A 24029-nucleotide genomic window follows, 5' to 3' on the forward strand; every position below is an offset into this window, starting at 1 on the left:
ATTTAAATAATATGTATGGAATGTAATCAGAACAAAGTTTACACTAATGGCTTGTCAATTTTCATTTTGCAAAAAAGAAAGTTCTCATTCTTTGATTGTAGACAAACAATTAATACTGGGTTGTGCATTGATTTGTTCCGCTTCAATAACTTAATAGACATATCTGAACATTTGAAATTGAAAAAACAAAATCTTAGTCAACTGAGACTTCATAGAACAAGGATTAAGCTATTTGTCTGATGCAAATGTGGGTCCTATAGCTGCTGTCTATTGGAACCTACACTGATAACTGCTTGTAGCATAAAACTGTAAACCACTGTAACATCCCTGGTTATTGGGAGCTCCTTAAATCAAAACACTGGGACTCAATGGTGAGATATCAGCTTTCTTGATCATGTGTATGCTGCATTAGAATTCACAGAACACTGATTCTTAGAGCTGGGTTGCTATTTTGTGAATATTTGAATACAACTGAATGGCCTCACATATGGTATGGGGCGACTCCAAGCACCAGCACACTAAGCCGTGGGGGCGACCTGCGGCTTCGTGAGGGCAGCAGTCAGGCTGCCTTCGGCGGCATGACTGCGGGAGGTCCACCAGTCCCGTGGCTTCGGCGGAAATTCGGCGGCGGGTACGCTGAAGGCGCGGGACCGGTGGACCTCCCGCAGGCATGCCGCTGAATCCGCGTTACCAGCGGACTGCCCTCAGGCATGCCGCCTAAGGCTGCCTCACTGCCATGCTTGGGGCAGCAAAATACATAGAGCCGCCCCTGGCTACGGTTCTTGTTTTGTGTGAGAATTTTAGGGAGATAATTTTCTGTGAGGAACCAAATTAAACTGGCTTTTAGAGAATATGTTGAGACAGCAGGTGCTGAACTCCGGAAGGTGATTATCAGCAACAGAACCCTGACTCCATAGTTGTACTCCGCAAGTCAGGAAACAGAAATGTACCATGTGTCATAGTGGAATGGAAATGAACCGACACAGCTTGGATATTGGCTATCTATGTCAATGGAGCTATACCCATTGAGAATCTGGTCCCACAAACTCTCAACTAACGGCTTAGGAACAATCTAGAGATCCATAATTATTCATATAAAAGTTATCCATTGCATAAGGCTGAGAAAATACATTTGATAAAGTTGCAAACTGAACAGAAAATTAAGGAACATTCAATAAATAAATCATGTGCTATGAATGACTTATCTCCACAGACTATTAAAGTCACGTCACTAGAACCACGCTTGCCCTAGACAAGCACCAAAGCATTCACCTCTTCCAGCACCCAACGAGCCTCATGCCCTTCCACTACGCACACCTACTCACAGCATGGCCAATCTCCTTCCCGGCCTGGAGCTGCTCAGGGCTCTCAGGTCCATCTCTACCAATGGCTTCCATGCCAGCACCTTCTCCAGGAATTCCCAGCCTGGGTGAGTAGTCAGGAACCCACTGTGCAGTAGAGAGAGCTTCTCAGTATAGGACAATGTTGGATTTCAATCTCAGCAGATGGTTCAACCTGGCTCCACCTAAGAGCCAGAAGCTATCTTAATTCCCTTGAATAGGAGCACCTATTGGCTCCTGTAACTCTCTAAAAATTAGTAAATCCTCACGTTCCATCCCTCTGGGGATTAACTAGTTTTCACAACATCTTGGCCACCCTGCTCTTATTCCTTCCTTAACATTTAAGTTTCTTCTGGTCTGTTAGTTGGATCCTTAAGTATTTCTACCGGGAGTCTATAGAAAAGAGGAGTTTTTATCAAGCAACATGATTGCATTAACCACCTCAAGAAATGTTACTTTCAAGTGAGATAAAAACAGGGGTCAGCTGCAAACAGAAAAATGGACAAGCTTTTGTGGTTGCAAAAAGTGGGCCTTCGGTTTTATTCATAGTTTTCTCTTGCCAATTCCTATCTCTTTTCCTAGCCTCCTAACCCAAGTTATACTGATGATGGAATTCCAGGGGATATTCAAGTTGTATTTCTGTATAGCTTGACTGATAAAGAAATACTCTAATATACACTACCCAGCAGATTTCAGTTTTCATTTTAATGTGTGAGTTTGGGGTTTAGCAGGCAAATTTGGCCTAGGTCACAGCAAGCTGTACTCACGTAGTCAGGGTCATACAATGTTTATGATTGTACTTTCAGAAAGGCAGCTTCACTTCTGAGAGTGTTAGTTTAACCATATCTCTGTGCTTGCAATGCTCTCGTGGATTTGCTCTAGTGGTTGTACTAAGAGAAACCGTCCTTTAAACAACAGCAAACCCTCAAAGGCTTCAGTGGTCTGGTCCAGTTCAGTTGGAATAAGCACCCAAAAGTACAGAGTAGAACCAAAATGCAGGATCCAAATTCCAGACTTAGGTCTCCACTTTATAAAGGGCCAGATCCAAGACCCTGAACATTTCGGAAAGTCTGGATCTGGATCTAGTTTTTGGATCTGGAGTTTTGGGTTAGAGCCATTGAAGTTTGAATATCTTGCATTTGCAAAGTTAAGCTGGAAAAACAGGCTGAAAAAAAAACTGCTGAAGCTATTTTATCAGCCCATTGGCTCCTCTAACTCCCAAGGACACTAGATTAACTTTCAGCAATGTCGGTCAAGAAGGAGTTTTGTCCCGGGAAGTCTGCCACTGGATTTCCAGACCACAGGCTCCTGTCAGGAGGTCAGTAGCTCATAGAGTTGGTATTTTACCTTGTGAGGGATGGAAAACACAGTATGCAGAGTTTATTTTGGCCCCACAATACAGGACCAGTTCTGCTCCACATTCACCAGAAGACTGTTGTTTCAACAATGGAAAATGAAAAGGGGGAGAAGAGAGGAATTCAGAACACGCAAGGCAGCAAAGCCAAAAAACACATTACAGACATATCTGGTACAGTGGGACACATGGGTTAAGCCAAGTCAGTGCTCTGCAGGTCAATACTCAATCTGGAAAGCACCAACCCACGATGGACTTGAAAGAACAAATGTATATTACTCTAGCAAAGCCAACAGTACAAGGGGAAGCTTTGGATTTTTTAACAGCTGATTCCAAGTAAGATTTTGTATATCACCTTTCCTACAAACTGTACCTCCCAGCATGTTCGACAGCATTAAATAGGGTGGGAGAAAAATGAAGAGACGCGGACAACGGGGAAGTAGAGATGAAATTTGAAATTATATGGAGGGATGTAAGAATGCGTTCCAGACAGCAGGCGATGCAGAGGAGAAGGCTCTCATAACACCAGGGGTGACATTATGTGAAAGGACAGAGAAGAGACTGGTTCTAGATAAACAGAGGGAAGTGAGTAGAGAGAGATGGGGCAAGATTAACTGCTGGCTTCGGGAGGCATTACTTCTCTGGCTTTGGTGAGGGTTAGGCCTGATTATGGTGCTGATGACTTTGACCCAAAGAGGTCTGGGACATGTTCATCCTGAAGAAGGCAATTTTAAACTGTCCCATGAAACATATGGGGAAGCCTCCTGCCTGGTGGAAGAGCCCGGATACAGCTAGGGGTCTGTTTTTTCACAGGGACCTCTCTGTGCCCCATATTCATCACCGTAGTATGCAAGTGCCAAGAGGCAGGGAATGGCTGAATGTCTTGCAGTACGAGGTGAGTTGACGCTTCTGCACTAGACAGGCCGTAACATAAATAACAACAACACTTGGCATTTACACGGCGCTTTACCTTTTTAAGCGACGGACAAACAGTAACCAGTGGCTGGAGCTTGCGAGCTATTTCCCCCCCTGTAATTGAAACCCAAGTGGTTTAATTAAAAGCAAACAAACAGGGGTTTTAGTCAAGCCAGAGGGCAGCCTGTGCTAAGTATTAGGGATAGAAACCACCTACTTCTCAAACAGCTCATCTGGCATAGTATCTAGGCCATGTGTAAGACAGTTTGGCTTCTGGATGTTAGCATCATTTCCCTCCCCTACTTCTCTGCTCTCTTTTCCCCTAGTGTCACCCTTGAGTTGTGTTTCCTTCTGCCTTCTCCCTATAGGGTGACCAGATGTCCCGATTTTTGGGTCTTTTTCTTCTATAGGCTCCTATCTCCCTATTCCATTTTGCATCCCACGTTTTCCTTGGATTTGCCGTCTCCTCACCAGCTCACCTTCGTCATCTGCTTCTTTTTCCATGCTCTCCAAAAGTGGGAGACAAACCCCATTAGCATTAGAATTTGCACCAAGGTTTGGAAGCCACCACTTTGGATTGGGTTCTAAATTAGGCAAATGGCGCTAGCCCATCGCTAGTGCATACAGCTTGTTCAAACATTCCCTAGGTATTTCCGTCCCTCTTCACGCAGGCCCGTCATCCCCAACTGCTCCCAGCCTCCCGAAAAGCATTTTGAAAAAAAAAAGATCATTTGAAATTATTGTAAAGGCAACACCGCATTATGTCTTTAAAAAATAATAGTCAGATGCTGGCGTCTCTCCAGAGAGGAAGGGAAAGTGTCAGATCTCAGCTGGTAAATAAGATGTTACTGTGAAGCTTGTAAAGCCAAGGTTCTTTCTCCTTTGTAAAGGCTCTACCTGCAAAACATGAAGGGGGCTCAGTGACAGACACATTAAAACACCATTAAACTGTGAAATAGAACACAGTGTGAAAATAGATTTAACCTTCACAGCATATCGATCTCTACCCCGCGCCGTGCCTAAGTTCTTGGACAACTGTTTTATAATAGGTTTTACTTATTTTCCTGTTGCTATTCTGACTTCCTCAGAGGAGGGTGTTATTTCTAAAAGCTCCTGACAGCTCAGGGAAAAGCAGGCTTGTTTCTTAGCCAGGGCTCAGCTCCGGAATGCTGTTGCTGCCAGTCGCTCCATAAACAGAAGTCAGTTTTCGGAGAGTGAAGGATGACTTTGGGCAGCAGAGATGATGGGAGGAGGAGGAAGGGGAACGGAGAGGAACTCTTTGCAAGGACCCTGCTGAACAGGACGCAGGGAATCAGACCAAGCTGAAATGGCTTTGAAACAGACACTGCCAAGATTTACTTGCACACAGACAGAGATATATATGCATTTATAATTACATAGCAATAATGCACACATACACAGCCACACACACACAATTGCACATTCAGACGTGACATCCATGTAATACATTAATTTCTTGCATGCCTCTGCAATTCATCATGCTGCTTTCTCTTCTCTTCTGTTTAGGTTCTTAGAGCTGCACTGTGGGAGCTAAGCTCCTTTCAATGATGCAATAAGCAACATGACCTTTGACCCCCTCACCTGCCCTCTGATCGTTCATCTATCTCCTCAGGCCTTATTCTAACGATCCAAAACCCTTCAAATAGCCAAGTTGGGGTTTTTTTTTTGTTCACTCTGCCACAAAAATGTTTCCTCCTTCTCCCCAAATGTGGATGTCCCCTCCTATCCCTTCCAAAGTAGCCTGACCCAATACCCAGGACAGGCAAGGGACAGCAATTGCTCGTAATGGGGAAATGGGTTTTAACAAGGTGACTATTTAGGTATAGTCAAGTTATTTTTGAGGTTTTTAGAGGTTTTTATGGCTCCCTCTCAGCTGTGGAGAAGCAGAATCATGCAGTCACATCCTGACCCCATTGACGTCAATGGGAATTTCCAATCGACTTCAGCGGAGCCAGGATTTTACCCACTGTACTTCAGGCAATTGGCCTTAGAGATGGCAGGATACGAAAAGAGCAGCCCAATTAAAACAAAATCTTTACATAATATTTCTATAACTTATGTGCACCACCACTCCTGCAGTGCAGAACCTCAAACCCATGCCAATAAACTCGTCATAGCACACCCACTTCGGTGCATTTTAGATTATGCCATGTTTTACAGAAGAACAACAGTGGAGTATTTTAGTCTTTGAACATTGCACTCAAGAGGTTTAAACCATTTCTTTCCATTTCTTGTACCCTTGTGGGTGCTCTAATTTGTGCCCCTAGCCAACCCAAGGACTGAAGGGGACAGAAAGCCTTTCCCCTCACTCCCCATCAGAAGATCCTGCCCATTGTGTGAGTTATCTGTAGCCCTTTGATTCATGATGCATTTAATCAACAGTTTCCTTTTAACTAAAGCCTTCTTCAAGTGGGACAGAACACCTCCGCCATCTGTGCTGCCTTTAGTAGCAGAGGTCCAGAGCAAACTATGGATTATCAGGGATTTGAGGGCATAAGGGGATGAAACCCCAACTGTCTTTCTCGGGATGAAGGGAGGTGAAATTCAGAGATTGGGGTAAGTCAGCAGTGACTCTATTGAAATCAGTGGAGTTCTGCTGGCATGGTTGGAGAAGAGAACCGTTTGTTTCCAATAATAACATGCAACGGTGCAGTGAGAAAGATGCCACACTTTGGGGGATTAAGGGTACACGTACACAGCAAAACAAACAAACAAAAGCAACCTGTGGCAGCGTGTCTCAGAGCCTGGGTCAACCAGCCTGGGCTTGTGCTACGTGGCTAAAACAGCAGTGTAGATGCTTGGGCTGGTGGCAGGGCTTTAAGACAGTCTCCACCTCACCGAGTTTCAGAGCCCGGGCTCCAGCCCAAGCCTGAACATCTACATTGTCATTTTTAGTCCCTCAGCATGAACCCCACGAGCCCATCAGTCAACCCAGTCTCTGAGACCCATTGCTGCAGGTCTTTTGTTTGCAAGGTAGACAAACCCTAATATGTGCTGAGGTTCACTCCCAGCTGATCATTTTAAAATCCATTTGGTGCATTCATGGGACAAGTACAGCAAGTGACTGAGCAAGTGGAGTGTTTGGCTGCTGCCAGCTCCCTCAGGCATTGTGTCACTACATGCAAATATAGGACAGGTAGCTTTTGGCTGGCTGACAGGCGTGTGAATTCCATCATTCTCTGGGGACAGTTGCCTTTTGCCAGCAACTGCACAAAAAATGCCTTCAGTCTATAGCCAGGAGTCCTTTGAGCTCTAAAAACCTACCCCCTCTGCCCCAACACAGAGATGAGCATGAGCTGGGTTTCTTGCTGTGCAAAGCGTATCATCCATAATCAAATTCTGTTCTACACACTTCCGATTAAAGCAAGAGTCAGTCTTTCAAAGCCTGTGGGGTTGACTGAGATTTTCATTCCAGAGCTTATTCGAAAGGACGCACACATATTGCTTCCCACCCCCTTGTTTGACTTGTTTATTGAGGAGGTGAGCCCTGGTGGGCAGGGTCTTTCTTTCACGATGGGTACGTCTTCACCGCAGAGTTAACTCCGGTGATCAGCACCCAGGTCAGCTTAGTCCGGGTATGAGCAGCCACAACTGCACCGCCCTGCCTGAGTTGCTGCGTCCTCCATTGTGCTGTGCTCCCGTGTCTCTCTCTGAGGACATACCGCATGGTGCTTTGTGCTGCAATAGCTAAGCCACTTTACCATTCCTTCCCAGTGAATTGTGGGAGAACTTGACTGTCCCAGGCACGGGGTGGGGGGAACTGTAGGAAGGCACTGGAAGACTGTCAAGCACTTGAGTGATTTAGCTAGTGACCTCACTGCAAACCAGCCTGAGTAAAAGCAGCTAATGACCTCTCACCATTCCTCAGCTGGGCCCACTAGCCCTGGGTTAAAGCACTACTAACCTTAGATGAGGAAGCTGTGGATGAGAGGAGGGTTAATAGCATCACCTGAGTAGAGTCCAGGTTAACTCTGCAGTGAAGACCGATCCGGTATGTTTGGACAGTGCCTAGTATAATTCAGCTCCAATTCAGTGGGGCCTCTAGAGGTTACTATAATACAAATAAACAATAGTAAAAACCACATTAGGACAGACCAATGGCCCATACAATCTGATATTTTGACTGATGCTGGCCAACCCCAAGTACTTCAGAGAAAGCTATTGCCACTCACTCCATCTAATACAGTTCATTATGCCACACTATAATATGAAGAAAAATTCCCTTGACCGCAGCTGGATATTAGTTAATGCCCTGAAATGTCGTCCCAAATTCAGACTAAAGGGAGATGCTGGAGTTGGCACATACTAATACCTCAGGCCGATGCTATTCTCAGCCATATACATGTCCCATCACATTTTGCGGCTTACCAGTGTTGTTTCGCTCAGTATTAACCTGGGGTAGTGAATGCCATCAGCTAGCTAGATATTGTGGGAAAGCATTTCTCAACTGTTCTAAGTTTATTGCCTCATAGTTTCAAGTGCCCCTTTACCCTTGTTTTACCAGAGGAGGCAAACAATGTACAGCTGCTCTTCTCTACGTCATTCACTGACCTACATTCAGGAGTAATACGGTCCCATAGCATGGACATGTAAGTCAACAGTGAATGTGGGTGAGTTCGTTCTCTGTATTATGCGCTATCCCTTTAATGCCCCTTTTTCCTCACTCAGCTCTTTAGTGCCCTCCACACACTGGGAACACCTCCCACTCAGCTGTCCACAGTAATGTCTAGCTCTCCTTCCTCACGCAACAGTGTGTGAGAGCAGATTAGAAGCATCCCCAATATGCATTTCCTCCACTGTCAAGTTGCTGAGGCCCCCAGTTTTGCTTGCCCTTGTGAAGAATCTCACAAGCCTTTCAGTTTAGACTCATCTAAATTATTTCTCAGTGACACCTTTGGCCAGTATTTATCTCCTTGGTAGGGGGGTTAACAAATATAAGGCATGGTCCACAGCTCCAGTGGAATCTTTCAACTGACATCAATGGACTTTAGATTAGGCCCATAAAGAACAGAACCTGTCACCCAACTATTCATTTCCTTTGCATGCTGAGAACTAGCTGTTTATCCCCACAGTAACCCTTAACCTGTTCTAATGCTTCTTCCCCATGGCTACCAAGGGAGGGACGCCCTCCCCTGCCCGAAAAATCAATGGGAAAGGTATTTTTTTCATGCTGTTGGATGTTCAAAGGAAATCGCACTCAGCCCTTAGATCAGTGGGCAACCAAGGTGAAGGTCTCTCCCTTGTTTCACATTGAACTACACTGTATATTACACATACCTGAGACCTTCATGACAATGTCTTTCTGCTGCCTCTGTTGTTGATGGAGCTGTAATGTTCATGGCTGAGATCACTGTGCTTATATTGGTTGTGAAGATCAGTACTGTATGGTTATTGCAATAGAATATTTATACATATGTACACACACACACCTGCAGTTTCAATCTCTACTGCTTATCCGATTTGGTCGTCTCTCTCAAATAATTCTAGCAGGCATGCGATGCATAATTTGCCATTACATATTACACTCCAATTCTGCAGCCTTTACTTACAGTTATTCCCACAGATGTCAGTGGAACTCCAATGGGTGTCTATACAGCACCTACCACAATGTGGCCCGGATCCTTGATTGATGACCTGGATTTTCCTACTGTAGAAACAACTCTGCATGCAGAAGGGGTGAGCGGTAGTTGGTTCTGATGTCCAAGCGAGGTTGATAGAACAGTTCTGGCAGATAAGAGTGGTATGAATGGGAAATTTGGAGACAATTCTGATATATGAAAACAAGAAAGTGAAAGGGACTATAAACAAAAGTAAAGCTGGGCATCTTATATCATTGTCTAGGCTTACGTGAAATGCAAAAAGTTAAACAAGCATCAGTAGTGAAAAGTAAATTAGATTTTGAAACATTCCTTTAATTGACAAACAATGCACAGGGAATAAGTTATAGGAGATACACAAAGGACATGCAGAATGCAGTTAAACAAATAGACTGTACTCTTTCTCAAAGCTAAAGTTTATTTCAGACTTGGGGGCTTTTCCCCATTAGGAAGAGGGATTAAACAATAATATACAAATTCACAAAACCTCCTGATTCTAAACCAATCTTTTAGAAAATTGCATTCATCCCATTGAAGTCAATAGGCCTGATTCTGACCTCACGCCAATTTTACACTACTGCAATTCCATTGACTGCTCCTGATTTGCACTGTTGTAACTCAGATCAGACTCCTTTAATTGCTCTGTGCATGCATTGAAGACTGCACGACTGGTCCCTTTTTTTTCTTTTACTATATCATTCAGAAGAGATGCATTAACCCTCAGTTGGAGAAAAAAACCTAAATCTGTTTTTCCAACAGAATAGGTTTCCACACTCACCTGTACCTAACGGTCTACATTTGTCTGACATATATTGAAAAATAGTGGATAATTTAGAAAAAAACCCACTATACATTGGGAGGTAGACTGCTCTAGTGGAATGGGCTCTGAACTGGGGGACAGGAGACCTGGGATCTGCTCCCTGCTCTGCCACGGACCTGCTGAGTGACTGTGGGCGAGTCACATCACTTCTCAGGGTCTCGGTTTCCCTCATCACCCTTTATCTTGCCTGTTTTAGAATGCAAGTTCTTCAGGGCAGCTGCTGACTCTGTTTCTCCAGGCTAGTCCCCAGGTTCATCCCCGAAGAGCTCCTTGGAAAATGAGCACAGAATGTCTGCTACCCGCACCCCGCTGAGTGGGCTGATTCAAGGCTTCAAGCTTCACTTTCTACTCCTGGGAGTGCAAGCCTTCCATGGTCCCATCTGATCTTGCCACCTGCCTCCCCTTCTTCCAGTCTCACAATAAGACCCGCTGGTGTCAGGAGTACATCATGGGAGATGATGGGCTCTATGCTGGAGTGGTGCCAACCATCCTATCAGACTCTTTATAGCAGGGGCATGTGCCACACCTGCTGTTCGTGATGCTGGCCTTGTGGTACAGGCACTTCAGATGTTTTATCCACTCCCTGCACTACACCATTGTCTGATGGATGTTCTGCTCCACCAGCCTCCAGGCAATCTCATAAAGGTGAATATTCTGTGAGATTTTGCTGCAGTCATGGTTCTGGGTGTACTCACACGAGAGCCTCTCTGGCCAGCTTGCAGCACACCGGAGAGAGAACATTTTCAAATGGCAGGGCAAGCTGAGCTGGAGTGAGTTGTGGAAGTGAAGCAGCCCACGTAGAAAGAGAAGAGATAAATGCTGAACAAAGGTATACAAAATAGCAGATATCTTGTGGTCTATAGAGACCAAGTGGGAGGGACCTGAGGAGGCCGAAAGACTAGAAGATATGGGACAGGGAATTGTGGGAATGATGGAGGACTAGGTAGACTCAAGGGCAGTTCACCACATCATTGTTATGTCCACACCACAAAGTGGGAGGGTAGAGAGGTGGGTCATGTGTCAAGGCGTGTTCTCCCCCTCCCCCTCACCGGTAGGTACGCAAATGGGATTTCTACACACCACTGGACATATATCTAAGGGCCTTGAGCGTGAATGATAGAGGGGTAGGGGAAAGAACCTGCAGCTCGACATGTGGAAAGCTGGAAGTGTAGACAGACCCTATATGTTTGTACACAATGGGGCCCGGAACATGGCTGGAGACTCAAGGCAAAACTGTAACACATATACGTCAGCATCACTATCTAAAGTCCATCACACAGCCCGCAACGTAAAGTGTTTCAGTCTTAAGAACATTTACTGCTCTTTTGAACCAATAGCTAGCCATGACTATGGAAGGGATGGCAAGAGTGGTGAGGACGAAGAGGTATTGCCACACGTGACATGAGGCTCAAAATCCTTGAACAGAAGCATCTGGGCATCAAGGCAGAGTTAAAAACAAGCCCATCGAAAATGAATTAACAATTAAAAATGTATTGAAAGTGGAAAGAAAAAGAGAAATCATTCCTAATTAATTCTGGTGCCCTGCACAACCCCAGACTATTTGTAATCCTACAGGGAACATCTTTATTGATCTGGGGGACGCTGCAGCAGACTTCTGATGCTTATCTCAGCATAAAAATAGGCTCTTGTGATGAGCAGTGATTTAATTACATGACAATCACCGTTAACAATGCATGGCGAATACCAAAAATATGCAGAGCAAGAGTGGCAGTGATAAATGCAAGTGGATGGCATTGACTTTCAGTAAAGTCGTCTATTGCCAGGGATGGAGGGAGACTACACATATATTTTTTCCCTTCTCTTAGGGCAGTGACTCTCTCAAGGGGTCTAAAGACACACACAAGATGGGGGGAGAAATAAAGGATCATGATCAAAGCAACATTTAGCACATAAAGCAGTGGAACTTACAATGCAATTGTTTTGCATGTGGGAAGATGCACTGTTTCCACTGTGCATCTCCACTAAGAAATGAAGGGGAGAAATCTTTGCCTTACTTTGGGCGAGGGTGATAGGGCAACTTCTTCTAAGGGCACAAATCTGTGTGTGTCACAACCACCCATTATTCTCCAATTTCCTATGTGGCACAGGGATAAGAAAGTTCAGCCCAATCCCATTGGCAACATCCAGAAGGTGGACTTGACAGTGGCCACAAGATTGCTCCATGGGAATTTTTTTTAAGCCAGGGTTATTGAGTTCTCCTTGGTGTATATTTAAGCAATCCACTCAAAGGGCCAGATCTTGAGCTGGTGCAAGTGGGAGGTGCCATTGTAACTGAAAAGCCCATTTCCATTTATACCAGCAGAGGATCTGGTCCAAAAGATTTAATAGCTACCTTGACCTGAATGTAACATCATCTACTTCCCAATTGTCAGAAGAGGTTTGCAATTCGGACCCTTTGCTATGAAATACCAAACCATTTACTCTGAGCTGCAGAAGAATCTAGGCGGCTGCATATTTTGGAGCTGAGGGTCCCAAGTCTGGCGACTTGTATCACTTCTTTGAAACTCCACCACCTGGACGGTGACAGTCACCCACACCTGAACAGGTCTGAATTCTATTTGGTAGGAGGCCGTGGTGACACCTATGCAAGCAAGTATGTTACCAGAGGCTTGTCTCTCTTTCTACCCCGGCATTCACCCTAATGTGTGGAGGCGGACACTGGGAAATAGCTTTTCCAGTAGGTGAGAGAAGGAATCACCAATATTTCGGATGGGGAAAGGAATCTCTATATTAGGGGTCCCCAACGCAACACGGGCCACTTTTCTATTTCCATCAATCTCCATATTATTTGAATGTATTCATCTATTATCTTTTCCCCCCACCCCTCTGTAGACTTGGGGCTGCTCTAACATATGGGAGCCATTCGAGCAGATGGTGATTGCAGGAGTGTAGGGTTAACTTGTACGTGCCTCCTGTTCCCTACTCACTGGATTCCCCAATGCACGGTTAGGGGCTAGTTAGGTGGCTTGAGGGCTGCTTTTCACTGACACAAGGAAGCTGAGGGTCAGAACCTCGGTTCCAATTAAGTCAGCAAATGTTCTACCTCTCTCCTCCCTTCCTCTAATTAAGGCATGTATCATCTAGTTCAGTCCAACACACTGGGGCCAATTGGAAATATTTGTCTTAGGAGAAAAAGATCTCCAGCCCATTGGCCACTTGCACTCTCAGAATTTCAACTCATACCTTTAGTTTCTACTTCATAAATTATGCTGTGTTAAACATCATGACCAGCTACCACGGCTCCTTCTTGCCGTGGAATAGAAGTTTTAGGCTTAAATATATTAAAGAACCACAAATCAATTTTTCAAAGCTTTCTAAATCCTCCTTGAACACTGCATTCTTTTAAATCAAAACATGGGGGGGAAATAGCGGATTAAAAATTGGTGCAAGCCCATTATGGTGCAGCTGAAATGAATCATTATTCATTTTGTTTGGGTATGTATATGTTAAATAAAACATGTCTTTTTCTCACATTAGATTCCCTTGGTACTATAAGATTTTAGTTGTTGCAGGATTCCCTTCCCCACAATGAATCACCTGACAGAACCTCAACCCAGAAATGATGGAGTTTCAACTGGCTTTACTTTTCCCAATTTGAGAGCGATTAAAACACCCCATCTGCAACACGCCAGATTAACAATCGTTTGTAGTATCTCAGCCTCCCTCTGAGTTGCTAACTTTATGGATTTTAAAGAGCAGATATTCTTATCATGCCGCTGTGTGATTTGAAGGGGTGGATGCACCAGGGCACTGACACATGCAGCTTTACAGATAAAATGCAAGTACAATATTGAATCAGAAGAGGATTCACTTCTAACACGCACCATAGTCTCTAAAGCCAAAGCTAACATTTCTCAGACTATCAACTTAGTTTAAAGGGCTGAGAATCTAAAGGTTGGAGTTTGGTTAAGAAGCATTTTGTGAATCTTATTTAAAAAAAAAAAAACGTAACAAAAAAAACCAACCCCACCCCCCAACTCATCCCTGGTGCATTTCTATTGATGTTAGGGGAAGTCAATGTCAGTTCTGCTTGTGAGGGTGCTTGAAGGATCAGGGTCTCAAAAAAAAAAAAAAAAAAGTGAATGGCGTAGAACACTGGCAATAGTAAATCTTTCTCCTCTAGACTGTTCAGGCTGGTAGCGACAGATTGGCTCAGGTTGGTAGTGGGCTGTTGCCATCTGTTGGTTAGTGGCCTATATAAAGTGAGTTAGTGGATTTCAGTCTAGTTCCTAGTGGACAGGTGCCTATATTGTATGAATTCCCATCACAATTGCTACTCAACTCAATCCCAGTTGAAAAGGCCACTGATTAATGATCTAGATCAGGGTTCTCAAACCTCATTACACCGCGACCCCCTTCTGATAACAAAAATTACTACATGACCCTAGGAGGGAGGACTGAAGCCTGAGCCCCACCGCCCTGGGAAGGGGGGCCAAAGCCAAAGGGTTTCGGCCCCAGGCTTGGGGCTTGGGCTTCGGCCATTGGCGGCGGGGCTTGGGCTTGGGCTTTGGCCCCGGGCCCAGCAAGTCTAATGCCAGCCCTGGTGACCCACTTTGGGGTCCCAACCTCCCGTTTGAGAACTGCTGATCTAGGAAGCTGAACTGCTCACTGTTCTGTAAGGGTGGTCAGAGTTGAAGAACAATGAAGAAGTGGGGAGGAAACTTTAGTAACATTGAAGCTCTATATCCTAAAAACAGTCCCGTCAAGCACTATTCAAGTCCAGCACCATCAAGCAAGCATAAAAAACTCTTTCAAAGAAAATAAAAAATGGTATTAAGGGAAGGGCATGAAGAATCACAGGACAATTAGTTACTTTTCCTCTGAGCTACATTTGAGCTATCTCTGAGCTATTTTAACAGGAGATAGAATACACACTGCCCAAGTGTTTTAAAAATGTGTCAAAGGCTAAAGATAAAATATTTCATACGCAGCAAGAAAATGGAAGTAACTAAACGTCTGCATTACCTGAATTACAAAACAGCAGCCATTTAAGGGGACACCATTAACTTGAAATCTAGCAATAAAATTTAAACTTATCGTTGCTATTGAGTAATAAAACTGAAAAGTTCCCATAATTTTACTTCCTATTTCTTGGTTTGTGAGTGCACCAATCCCCCAGTACAGTCAGTTAGGCAACGATCAACATGAATCCAGGTGTAGGATCAGTGCCTTAGCCATCTTCTTTTTGGCTGAAAAGACTCTTATAAACATCCTCCTCCTCTTTTAAAGGACTAAACTCTCCCCCCCCCCACCAAACAAACAAACCAGGACATACTATTTAAAGGATTTTCTATCAGAAAAATGCAATTTTTAAGTCAATCAGTTGAAAAAATAATGAACTGGACAGGGTCCCTTTAAAGATGCAAAATATGATGGCTTGATTAAAAATACAGTTTCTAACAGAGATGACTTTGTATGTCCGGAGTTAAAAAAAACAACAGAAAAAACTCTCCCCCCAAAACCAAACCAAAAAACCCAGCCACCCATTACAATTCCCACTACTTCCACATTTTATTGATATAATTAAATAGTGGCACAGTGGTAGGAACTGACATCACTTAAGGTTAAAATTAAAGCAAATCCATTTTAAATGTCAAACAAATATTGACAGATTTATTTTGGGGGCGTTGAGGGGCAGGTATTTGCCATGCTTTTTTCAGGCTCAACAACCCTTGTTTGCCTGCTTTCCAGGATATGCATTTTAGTGGCAGAACTTAACCGATATGAATGTTCAAGGAAAAAATTTTACTTGCATGCATTCACGAAAACCAACTTTTCAGAAGTGGCTTGTTTGGCCGAATGTATGCAGAAATACTTGATTTGTGGGTACACCTCAGATCCGATATTTGCACAACTGTCCATGCAGTGTATATGTACATGTGTGCACAGCTAACTTATCTCTAGGCAGTATAAGGATACATAGTCAGGTGTGTGTTTCTGAATGCATGATGATAGTAAGAGAGTTTGGGATGTAAACACTATGATATGTGCATTGACGTTTCCATTATAACAATACCTTACATAATAGAACACCTGCACAAATGGTGACTTGAGTGTGGTTTTTAAAACAAAAACACACTCCGCCATTCTGGACCAAGTGAAGAGTGCTGTGAAGACAGAGATTGGTCATTTGAATGTGGAGCAATCAATCACCCAAGGCCAGGTCCTGTATGTGAGGACTGGAGAACTCCTTAAGTCAAGGAGGGAGTTGGGAACCCCTCCAAACCTGTGGATGGTCTGAGAGCCATAGATAAATCCTGTAGATAACAGGATACTTGTGTTTGGATTTGTGCAGATGGCCACTTCCTCCACGCCAGTCCCTACACCACTCTTTGTTCCCCATAGCAGCATGGCTTCCATTCCAAATCCCAATTCTCTGCTGTTATTGTTATACTGCACTTCCTTCCTGTCAAGACATGTACTTTAAATATAATGTGCTTACTTTGTATGGTCAGATGTTAAATACTGTACCACAGTAAATGTTCTAGAATGAATAGGAAATATATATTCTGATTAGATTAATTAATAGCACAAAATCTTGAAATCAAATGTTTATTGCATTTCAAAATATTTATCATAACAAACAGCTCTTTGCAACATATATAGGTACCGGAATATAGCAAAACTCTTACGTTTGTGTGTCTCCAGCATAATAATCTAATACAAAATAGTCTGAAATTTAGCATACCTACATTTAAAAAAATAGACATTACCCTGTCTCCTGAATAGAAATCAGTTCATGTGGAAAATTCTATAGAAAAAATACTATTAAAATATTGGTCCCACCTTCTAAACAAATAAGGTATTTTTGCTTCTTTTGAATGTTTTCATTCAGACGAATGAACAGATCTCACAAGTGTGTTTAAAAATGTCTCACTTTGGTCCTTACAAAATGACAGACTACAGTATGATAAACTAGATGATAGTTTAGAGTGAGACAATGAGGCATTGTTTACACAGAAGATTGAGTAACTGGTTTAACAAAAGGGGTCGGTGGATATCTACTGTTTGTACAAATAGGAGATTTACTGGAGCTTTTATAATTTCTACAAGGCTCTTTCCAACCAGCTTCATTAACTTGAAGTAAATCAAATCATGCAGAGATCTGACTCAGCCAGAAAGACATGCCGGGAAAGATACAAAATGAAAAAGAACAGACACAAGATGATAAGCTTCAGAATCTTTGGCAGTTTTCATACACATTTTCTTTGAAGCTTTTTAAACTGCAATCTAAATGTGTGTGCACGTGTATATAAGGAGATACACACACACACTAAACACATATACAGATATACACATAGTATACATATATAGTGTATATGTACATAACACACATTTCCTTTTTAAATGACGCCTAATTTATTTTCTACTCTTTCATATATACCTACAACAGGAGATCCCAGTGAAACACCTTGTTTATAAAATTAAATCTTGTAAGAAAAAACTTCCTCTCCTTCAATGAAGGCATGTAAACGTTGTTAAAACTACTTTGAAAAATAAACTATTCGAAAATTACTGAATCGGAGTAATAATCCATTAGCTATCACTATCACGGTCCCATTTCTTTTGCTGGTGGCAGTGCTGGATACCATGATATAACTCTGTTCAAGACAGGTCTGCCAATAAAGGTAGGCCTATATTTACAGCCATTGATTAATCAGATTATTTCTAAATAATGCATTTTCAAGTCATCTGTATTCTGTGGTTCTCTAGTTTCTTTATTCTGTGAAGCACTTTAGGGGAGGCCATTGGATGGGAGGCTGAAAGGTGTCACGAGACTTAGGTTCTAGTCAAGTCAACACTACCTCAAGTGATTGAGCAGCCTAAGTTTCCTTGAAAATCAGCGGGATTTGTGCTGTCTTTTGCCCCCTGGAGCCTCAGTTTTCCCCATCTGTGAAATGAGTAACAATGGTTACCCAACTTTGTAATGCACTGAGTTCTGTGGACAAGAAATGTTATATAAGGACTTACATTATTGGGAGAATTGAAATTTTCTCAGGGACCCACATCTCCTACCAAAACACCAGTTCTTCATTGCTTGGATCTCACATCATTTCATTCTGCGAGCTACCAGGAAAGGCTCCACAGAACATTGGTGGTCAATGAACCAAAGTTTGAGAGCTATTATAGCAAAGCAAAATATTTACAACCACCGCTTTGGGCACAGTGCTCTCTCCTCCTGCCCAAGCTTTTGCATCTTTAAGGCTATAAAGTATTTTTCTTCAAGAGCTGTAGTGTTGACATCTCTAGATTTAGACAAAAGCAACAGCTATGCCAAAAAATCTGATGAGATGGAATTATAAATAAGCAAGTCAGAAATATGGTCTTTTCAGGTCCGCAAATTCTCTTAACCCTTTCACAAAGGTGGATCCTGGTATGTCCATTGCCAGCAATGGACCTCATGCCAGGCAATTCTGGCATCAAGGAGTTAACAGCAATTTTTAAAAGCACAAGTGCTGGATGAAATTGAGATACTGTGGGAGCTTCTAGCTATTTCTGGTAATTATGATAACAACTTTTTAAAATATACACTGCTTGAACAGAAGCAGGGTATCAAAGATTTGTTAATTCAGAGTTTAAACCCTTCTATGTGCTGTGATTTAACTGAGAAAAGAATAGCTCTTGTATCTTAATGTAAATCTGTTGGATATGTTAAAAACTAGTTCAGAGCATCTCCTCACATCAGCTTAGCTGATCTGCTATACTAGGCAGAATTATATCTTGCTACATACAAACAAGGAGAGCTGCGACATTCGGTTTTAGCCTAATAATCCAAGTTAAAAAAATGGAACATGCACTTGTGCTCTTCTCCACCCACTAATTCGTCCTTGCGTTCCACCCCACTCTGGTTGGGCTAGGCCTCTATGCCAAAAAGAAAGGCAGCCCAGGATAGGTGCACATCAGAAAATGTATGTCTTCCAGAGGAACCATCCTGGGCCCATGGCAGTTATTATAGTGTTCGTCTGAACCAAAAAAAAGGGTGTGGGGAGAAAAAAATATCTCTGTGTGTGTATATGGAGGGGGATATTGCATTCCAAAATCTGTCTGCATCCTACAGAGTACTCCATTTCTTCCTGAGGGGACTGGAGCTGCTGTATGGTTTCAATTCAGCACGCTGCACCTGTAAAAACAAATAGACATGACGTTTGCAGTTAGGTAACTCTAGCTCACTACAGTGTGTGTTAATGGCTCCCCAAGGACAAACCAAGGGAAACTAAGGAAGGTTCAAAAGTAATGAATCATTTTCTAAACACAGGAACATGGGGGATTAATTGCAGGAAGGATTTGAGAAGTCATGCATCATTTCTTGAAACCAAAATATTAAAAGCAGATTTTTCTAATGAGATGCACGGGGCACTACCTGATCTCAGCATGCCAGATAGACTGCCCTTTTTTTTTGCTCGCGTTAACCTATACGTTTAATAAGACTCTCTTGGGAATGCTAAAGCAAGTGGATCCCAATATTCAGTAAGGTCAGAGTGGTCTCAAAACTGTACACAGACATGCTTTATCACTTTAAAGAGGAAAAATATTTTCCCAAATAGAAACTAAACAAAGATTTTCCCCTACTTCCTCACAGCAATTTCATTTGCGATATAATGGTTAAAACATCTGTGATAAATCCAAATGTGGTGTAATTCCCAATCGCAAACTGACTGCTGCATAACTGAAAAGTGTCCCCATTGAAATCATGAGAATCTTACACAGAGTAGGCCGCCTTTTCCCTGCTTCTGTCCAGGCCATGTGCTACTGGCATACAGTAACAGGCTACAATACTGGGGTATTTTCTAACTCATAGTACTAACAAAATGAAACAAAGGTACTTTAGCAACATGTTAAGTGGAGCAGGCAGAGGTGGCTTTGATACTGCCTGGGAATGGTTTTAATTAGATTCTTGTATCAGATTACAAATGTATTCACTTTTTTTTTTTTTTTAAGCATTTATGGCAAAACTCCCCTATATGGTATATCCCTTCATGTGTGTTTTACCAATGCTTCCTCGTAGAAAATAGCATCCTCTTCCTTACAGAGCTCAGTCAAGCTCCCCAAGGATGACAGAAACCATTCAGGAAAATGTTATAAATGTAAATCTTAAATACAACACAAGTAGAAAAGCAGCTTATCTTTAAATATAAACATTAAAGGACAAGTGCAAACCATCTCTGCAAATCCAGTGCATTCTAGAATCGCAACAACAAAAATACAAATACACTTAAGCTTAATGTCTCTATGATTATTTCTGTTTAGCTTTTTTCCCTAATCTATAGAGATATTTTTCTCTAGCTATAGCACTGCCATCAACCAATCTGGTGATCTCTTGAAACAAATGTCGTTGGAAACCTTTTCCAACTGTGTTTCTACCAGCTGTATTGACACCGCGTGGAGACAATCATTTTCCAATCTCCAACAGAGTAAAATCACTATGGGCTAGATTGTGATCCCCTTATTTGCAGTGAGCAGCACTATACTCTGCAAGTACTACTGCTTGAGGAGTAAAAAGCTATTTCAGTGTGATTCGGGGTGGCAGAATCAGGGCCCACAGTCATAAGATTCTGGATGATTATAAAGGATTGTTTCTTTTGTTTTATTTTGTGTGATTTGCCACCCAGTAAGACTATTTTCCTTCCACCGAGAGAAATAAATAGATCTCGACATTCTAAAAGACCCACTGTTCAGATAATTTGCAGCCAGCTGGACAAGATTATTGAATACGGTGCTTTAAAAAAATAGTCATGACTGAAGTGGGGGGAGGGCAATCCTGGCTAGACTGAACGTTATAATTCCATGCTGGTAGAAGATCAATCTTCTTGATCACAGGTTATTTTATACAGAGCTCAAGTCTTTGCGTCATAAAGGTGAGCGTAGCATTGTCCAAGGAACCCTGCGTTCAAGGTGGGTGGGGAAGAAGAAATTAGGATGGCAGCTGGCCCAAAGCAGATCACAGCAAGCACAAAGTCATGGAATAATCCCCCCACTCCTGCATGAGGGGATGGGGAATGCAGTAAAACCCTGTGGATGGTTCTCTCTGTCACTCAGAGAGATTGTATCCTCCCTCCTCTCCCCCCCCCACCCTCCATACAAGTATCAGAGCAAAAAGGTGAACAAACCAATAGTTCAGTGACCATGCTGTGCAAGTTCCAGATCATTTTTAAGTAGCTCTCTTCAGGATAAATTTTTCTTCAATCATCTTATGCTTCCGACAAAGGTTTTCAGCTCCCCTCTCCCTCACATTCATTGCCCCCTTTATGGATTTTCCTGATGCCTTATCTCTGTTATTCAAAATGCTTCGGCATTGTATTCCCCAAGCATAGCGCTGCCAGCTCTTAGTGCTGCTTGATGCCCCTGTTGGTGGCAGCCATTCATTACTTACCTTTTGAACATCAGATGGTACCCTGGAGAGGAAATCTAGTAACTCATTACTGTCGATGGCATAGGGATTTCTAAGCTTCTTAGTAAATTTATTTATGCCTGAAAAACAAAAACAAAACAATACAAACCCACTTTATTTATTTATAATTGCTCAGGCAAGCGGGGGGGGGGACAGAAATTCACAAGTAAAAATTAGTGTGAAAACAATGACTAGACTTCAAGTCATGCACATGTTGCTGTCATGTGGAATCATTCACAAAAGCCTCTTGGAAGGAAGGAAGGAAAGGGAATTATGATATAAAGATTCTGCTTTACTTGGGTGGTGAAAATCCATTACCACACCAGCAGAGAGGCAGTGGCTGAAAAAGCGTAAACTGTGGAACCCATCAGCTTTTCTTTTCTTTTCTTTTTTTTCGGGGGGGAGGGAGGGGGAGGTGGTAGTGGTGGGGAATACATGGATTAACAGCCCATTCTGCTCTGAAATATAGCATCCCAGCTGGGCACAGGCCTCCATTAGACCAAATGTGGTCCTCTCCTGAAGCTAGAGGGAAAATATAGGAGGTTGGAGGGTGAATAGAGAAATGGGACAGGGGAAGGTTTTTTGTTTTTTTTCTTCTTCTTCTTCTGTTTAGTTGAAAAAGACAGCGACTGAAGAAATCTACCCCCCGCCCCACACATGTTTCATAGCTTTTTATCCTCACTGCAGAGCCAGATTTGACACATTGATTGTACTTTGATGCTGTGGGAAACTATGAAACTTATTAGGATTTTATTTTTTTGGTCTAAGGTTGATAACTTGATTTATTAACCGCTGCAATGTCACTCCTAGTTTGCTCCGCAGAGCTAGCCAAACTGTGCTTAGCTGTAGCTGGTCCCAGCAATGGAATCAGGGCTCACCAGAAGTGCTGGGCAGATCACAGTTTTCTTATCCCATAAAAAATTTCAAATATCAAAAATTTTTCCTGGTCTGAATCAGGCCGAAAAGTTAAAACTCTCGACAATGCCTGTGAACCAAACATCTGAAATAAGTTTAATTTGGGTGGATCAAAGCATTTCATTTTGAGAATTCCAAAATGTTTTGCTTCAGTTTTGACCATTTTAATTTTCATATTTATTTTTCCTTGAATTACCTTACATTTCAAAACAAAAAGTTGTTTCTAATCAGAAAATCAGAACTTTGTGTTTCAAAAATGTAAAAAAATAATAAATGATTATAATAATTTGAGTTTAAAAATTACCAAAAAGACCCTTTTCCATGAACAGTTTAAGTATGGCAGAAATGGCATTTTCTGACCAGCTCTACTGATGTGGGTAGAAGTGGAAGGTGTGAAGACTCATTTTACAATCCTAAATCAGAGGGGGGAGTGCCATACAACCTTGATCCAGCCCATTCTCTGAGCAATGACATGAACAAGGTCCAGCACTGAGAGTCAGGAGATCTGGGCTCTATTCCCAGCTCTGCCGTTGTCAATTTAGGTAAGCCACTCAACTTCTCTTTGCCTCAATTTCCTCATTTGGAAACAAGAATTGTACTGTGGCTTATCCTCCTGTATAGTAGGTTTTTAGATGGAAGGCTGAAATGTGCCATAGGAGAGTTAAGTATTATTAGGAAAAGGAGAGCAAATAATAATGCATCTTGAAAATTAAAATATTGGCAACTTATAAGCAAAGAAAGAGGTTATAAGCACCTACTCTAATCACAACCCAAGGTAAAATTTCACAGCAGTTTCTCTGTACATGGTTTCAAATCCAGTGACTTCCACTCTCTCCCTCCCTTGCTCTCTCTTTCAAATGTACCTGCTTCACATATGAATGCAGCTTTTAAGTTATATTCTTGTAGCAAAATGCCAACACAATTTTCTGTGTACCTGATTTTTAAAAACAGAAAATACCATAAGGTCTTTTGAGGCCTTGCACAGGGTAGTTGTTTAACATGTATCATATTTGAAGGCCCTGTCAGTCTAGATGATGTTGACTGGATGTATAGCTTTGGTGTACTCTGGATGTCTTCCACATTGAGGCAGAAACATATTGTTACTGAACTTTTAGTTCACAGGAATCTCCTCTCTCTTTTCTTTTCGTTCGCTCTTTTGTTGAATTCAATAATTTATTTGATGGTTTTTCTCCCAGTTCCAGCTGTTGATAGTATCATCCACTCGTTTTCCTCATTTCCATCCCCTAATGTTAGAGTGACATTAGCGGATGCTTCATCACTGTAAAACTAATCAGGACTGACCACTGTCCAGAAGCATACAGTAACATGATGGTGTGACATTGCAAAGTTGTTCAATGAGGCTACCCTGCCCTCTGGTTTTTGTTCTTTCACCCCAACCCAGATTTATCATTGTAAATAACCAAAGAAACTGATGAAGGGTGACAAAAACATTCTGAGAAAAAAAAATCCAACTTTCTCTTATTACAGACATAGATTAAGGGCCTCATTTTCAGACTCTGAGCTCCATTAGTACAGGCATAAATCTGCACACAATGTGGTTTTGCATACAAAAATTCTATTCCCTATTTTGTCTACACCAGGGGTCGGCAACCTCTGGCACGTGGCTCGCCCAGGGTAAGCACCCTGGCAAGCCAGG

At 42.4% G+C, this 24029-nt stretch overlaps 1 protein-coding gene across 5 annotated transcripts in view; it reads right to left on the bottom strand.

Moving 5' to 3' along the window:
• Positions 1-16606: 16606 nt before the first annotated feature.
• MCTP2 (multiple C2 and transmembrane domain containing 2) overlaps positions 16607-24029 on the bottom strand; it is a 168957-nt gene continuing 161534 nt past the window's right edge. For all 5 annotated transcript variants that reach the window (XM_065559229.1, XM_065559228.1, XM_005294860.5 and 2 more), the window contains 2 exons: positions 21440-21537; positions 16607-19189 (listed from right to left, as the gene is read on the bottom strand). In XM_065559229.1, coding sequence (XP_065415301.1) covers positions 19121-19189; positions 21440-21537 — 167 coding nt within the window. In that variant the 3' untranslated portion in view covers positions 16607-19120. The remainder of the gene's footprint in view (positions 19190-21439; positions 21538-24029) is intronic.

This window comes from Chrysemys picta, chromosome 10, assembly GCF_011386835.1.
Source record: "Chrysemys picta bellii isolate R12L10 chromosome 10, ASM1138683v2, whole genome shotgun sequence".
NCBI lineage: Eukaryota > Metazoa > Chordata > Testudines > Emydidae > Chrysemys > Chrysemys picta.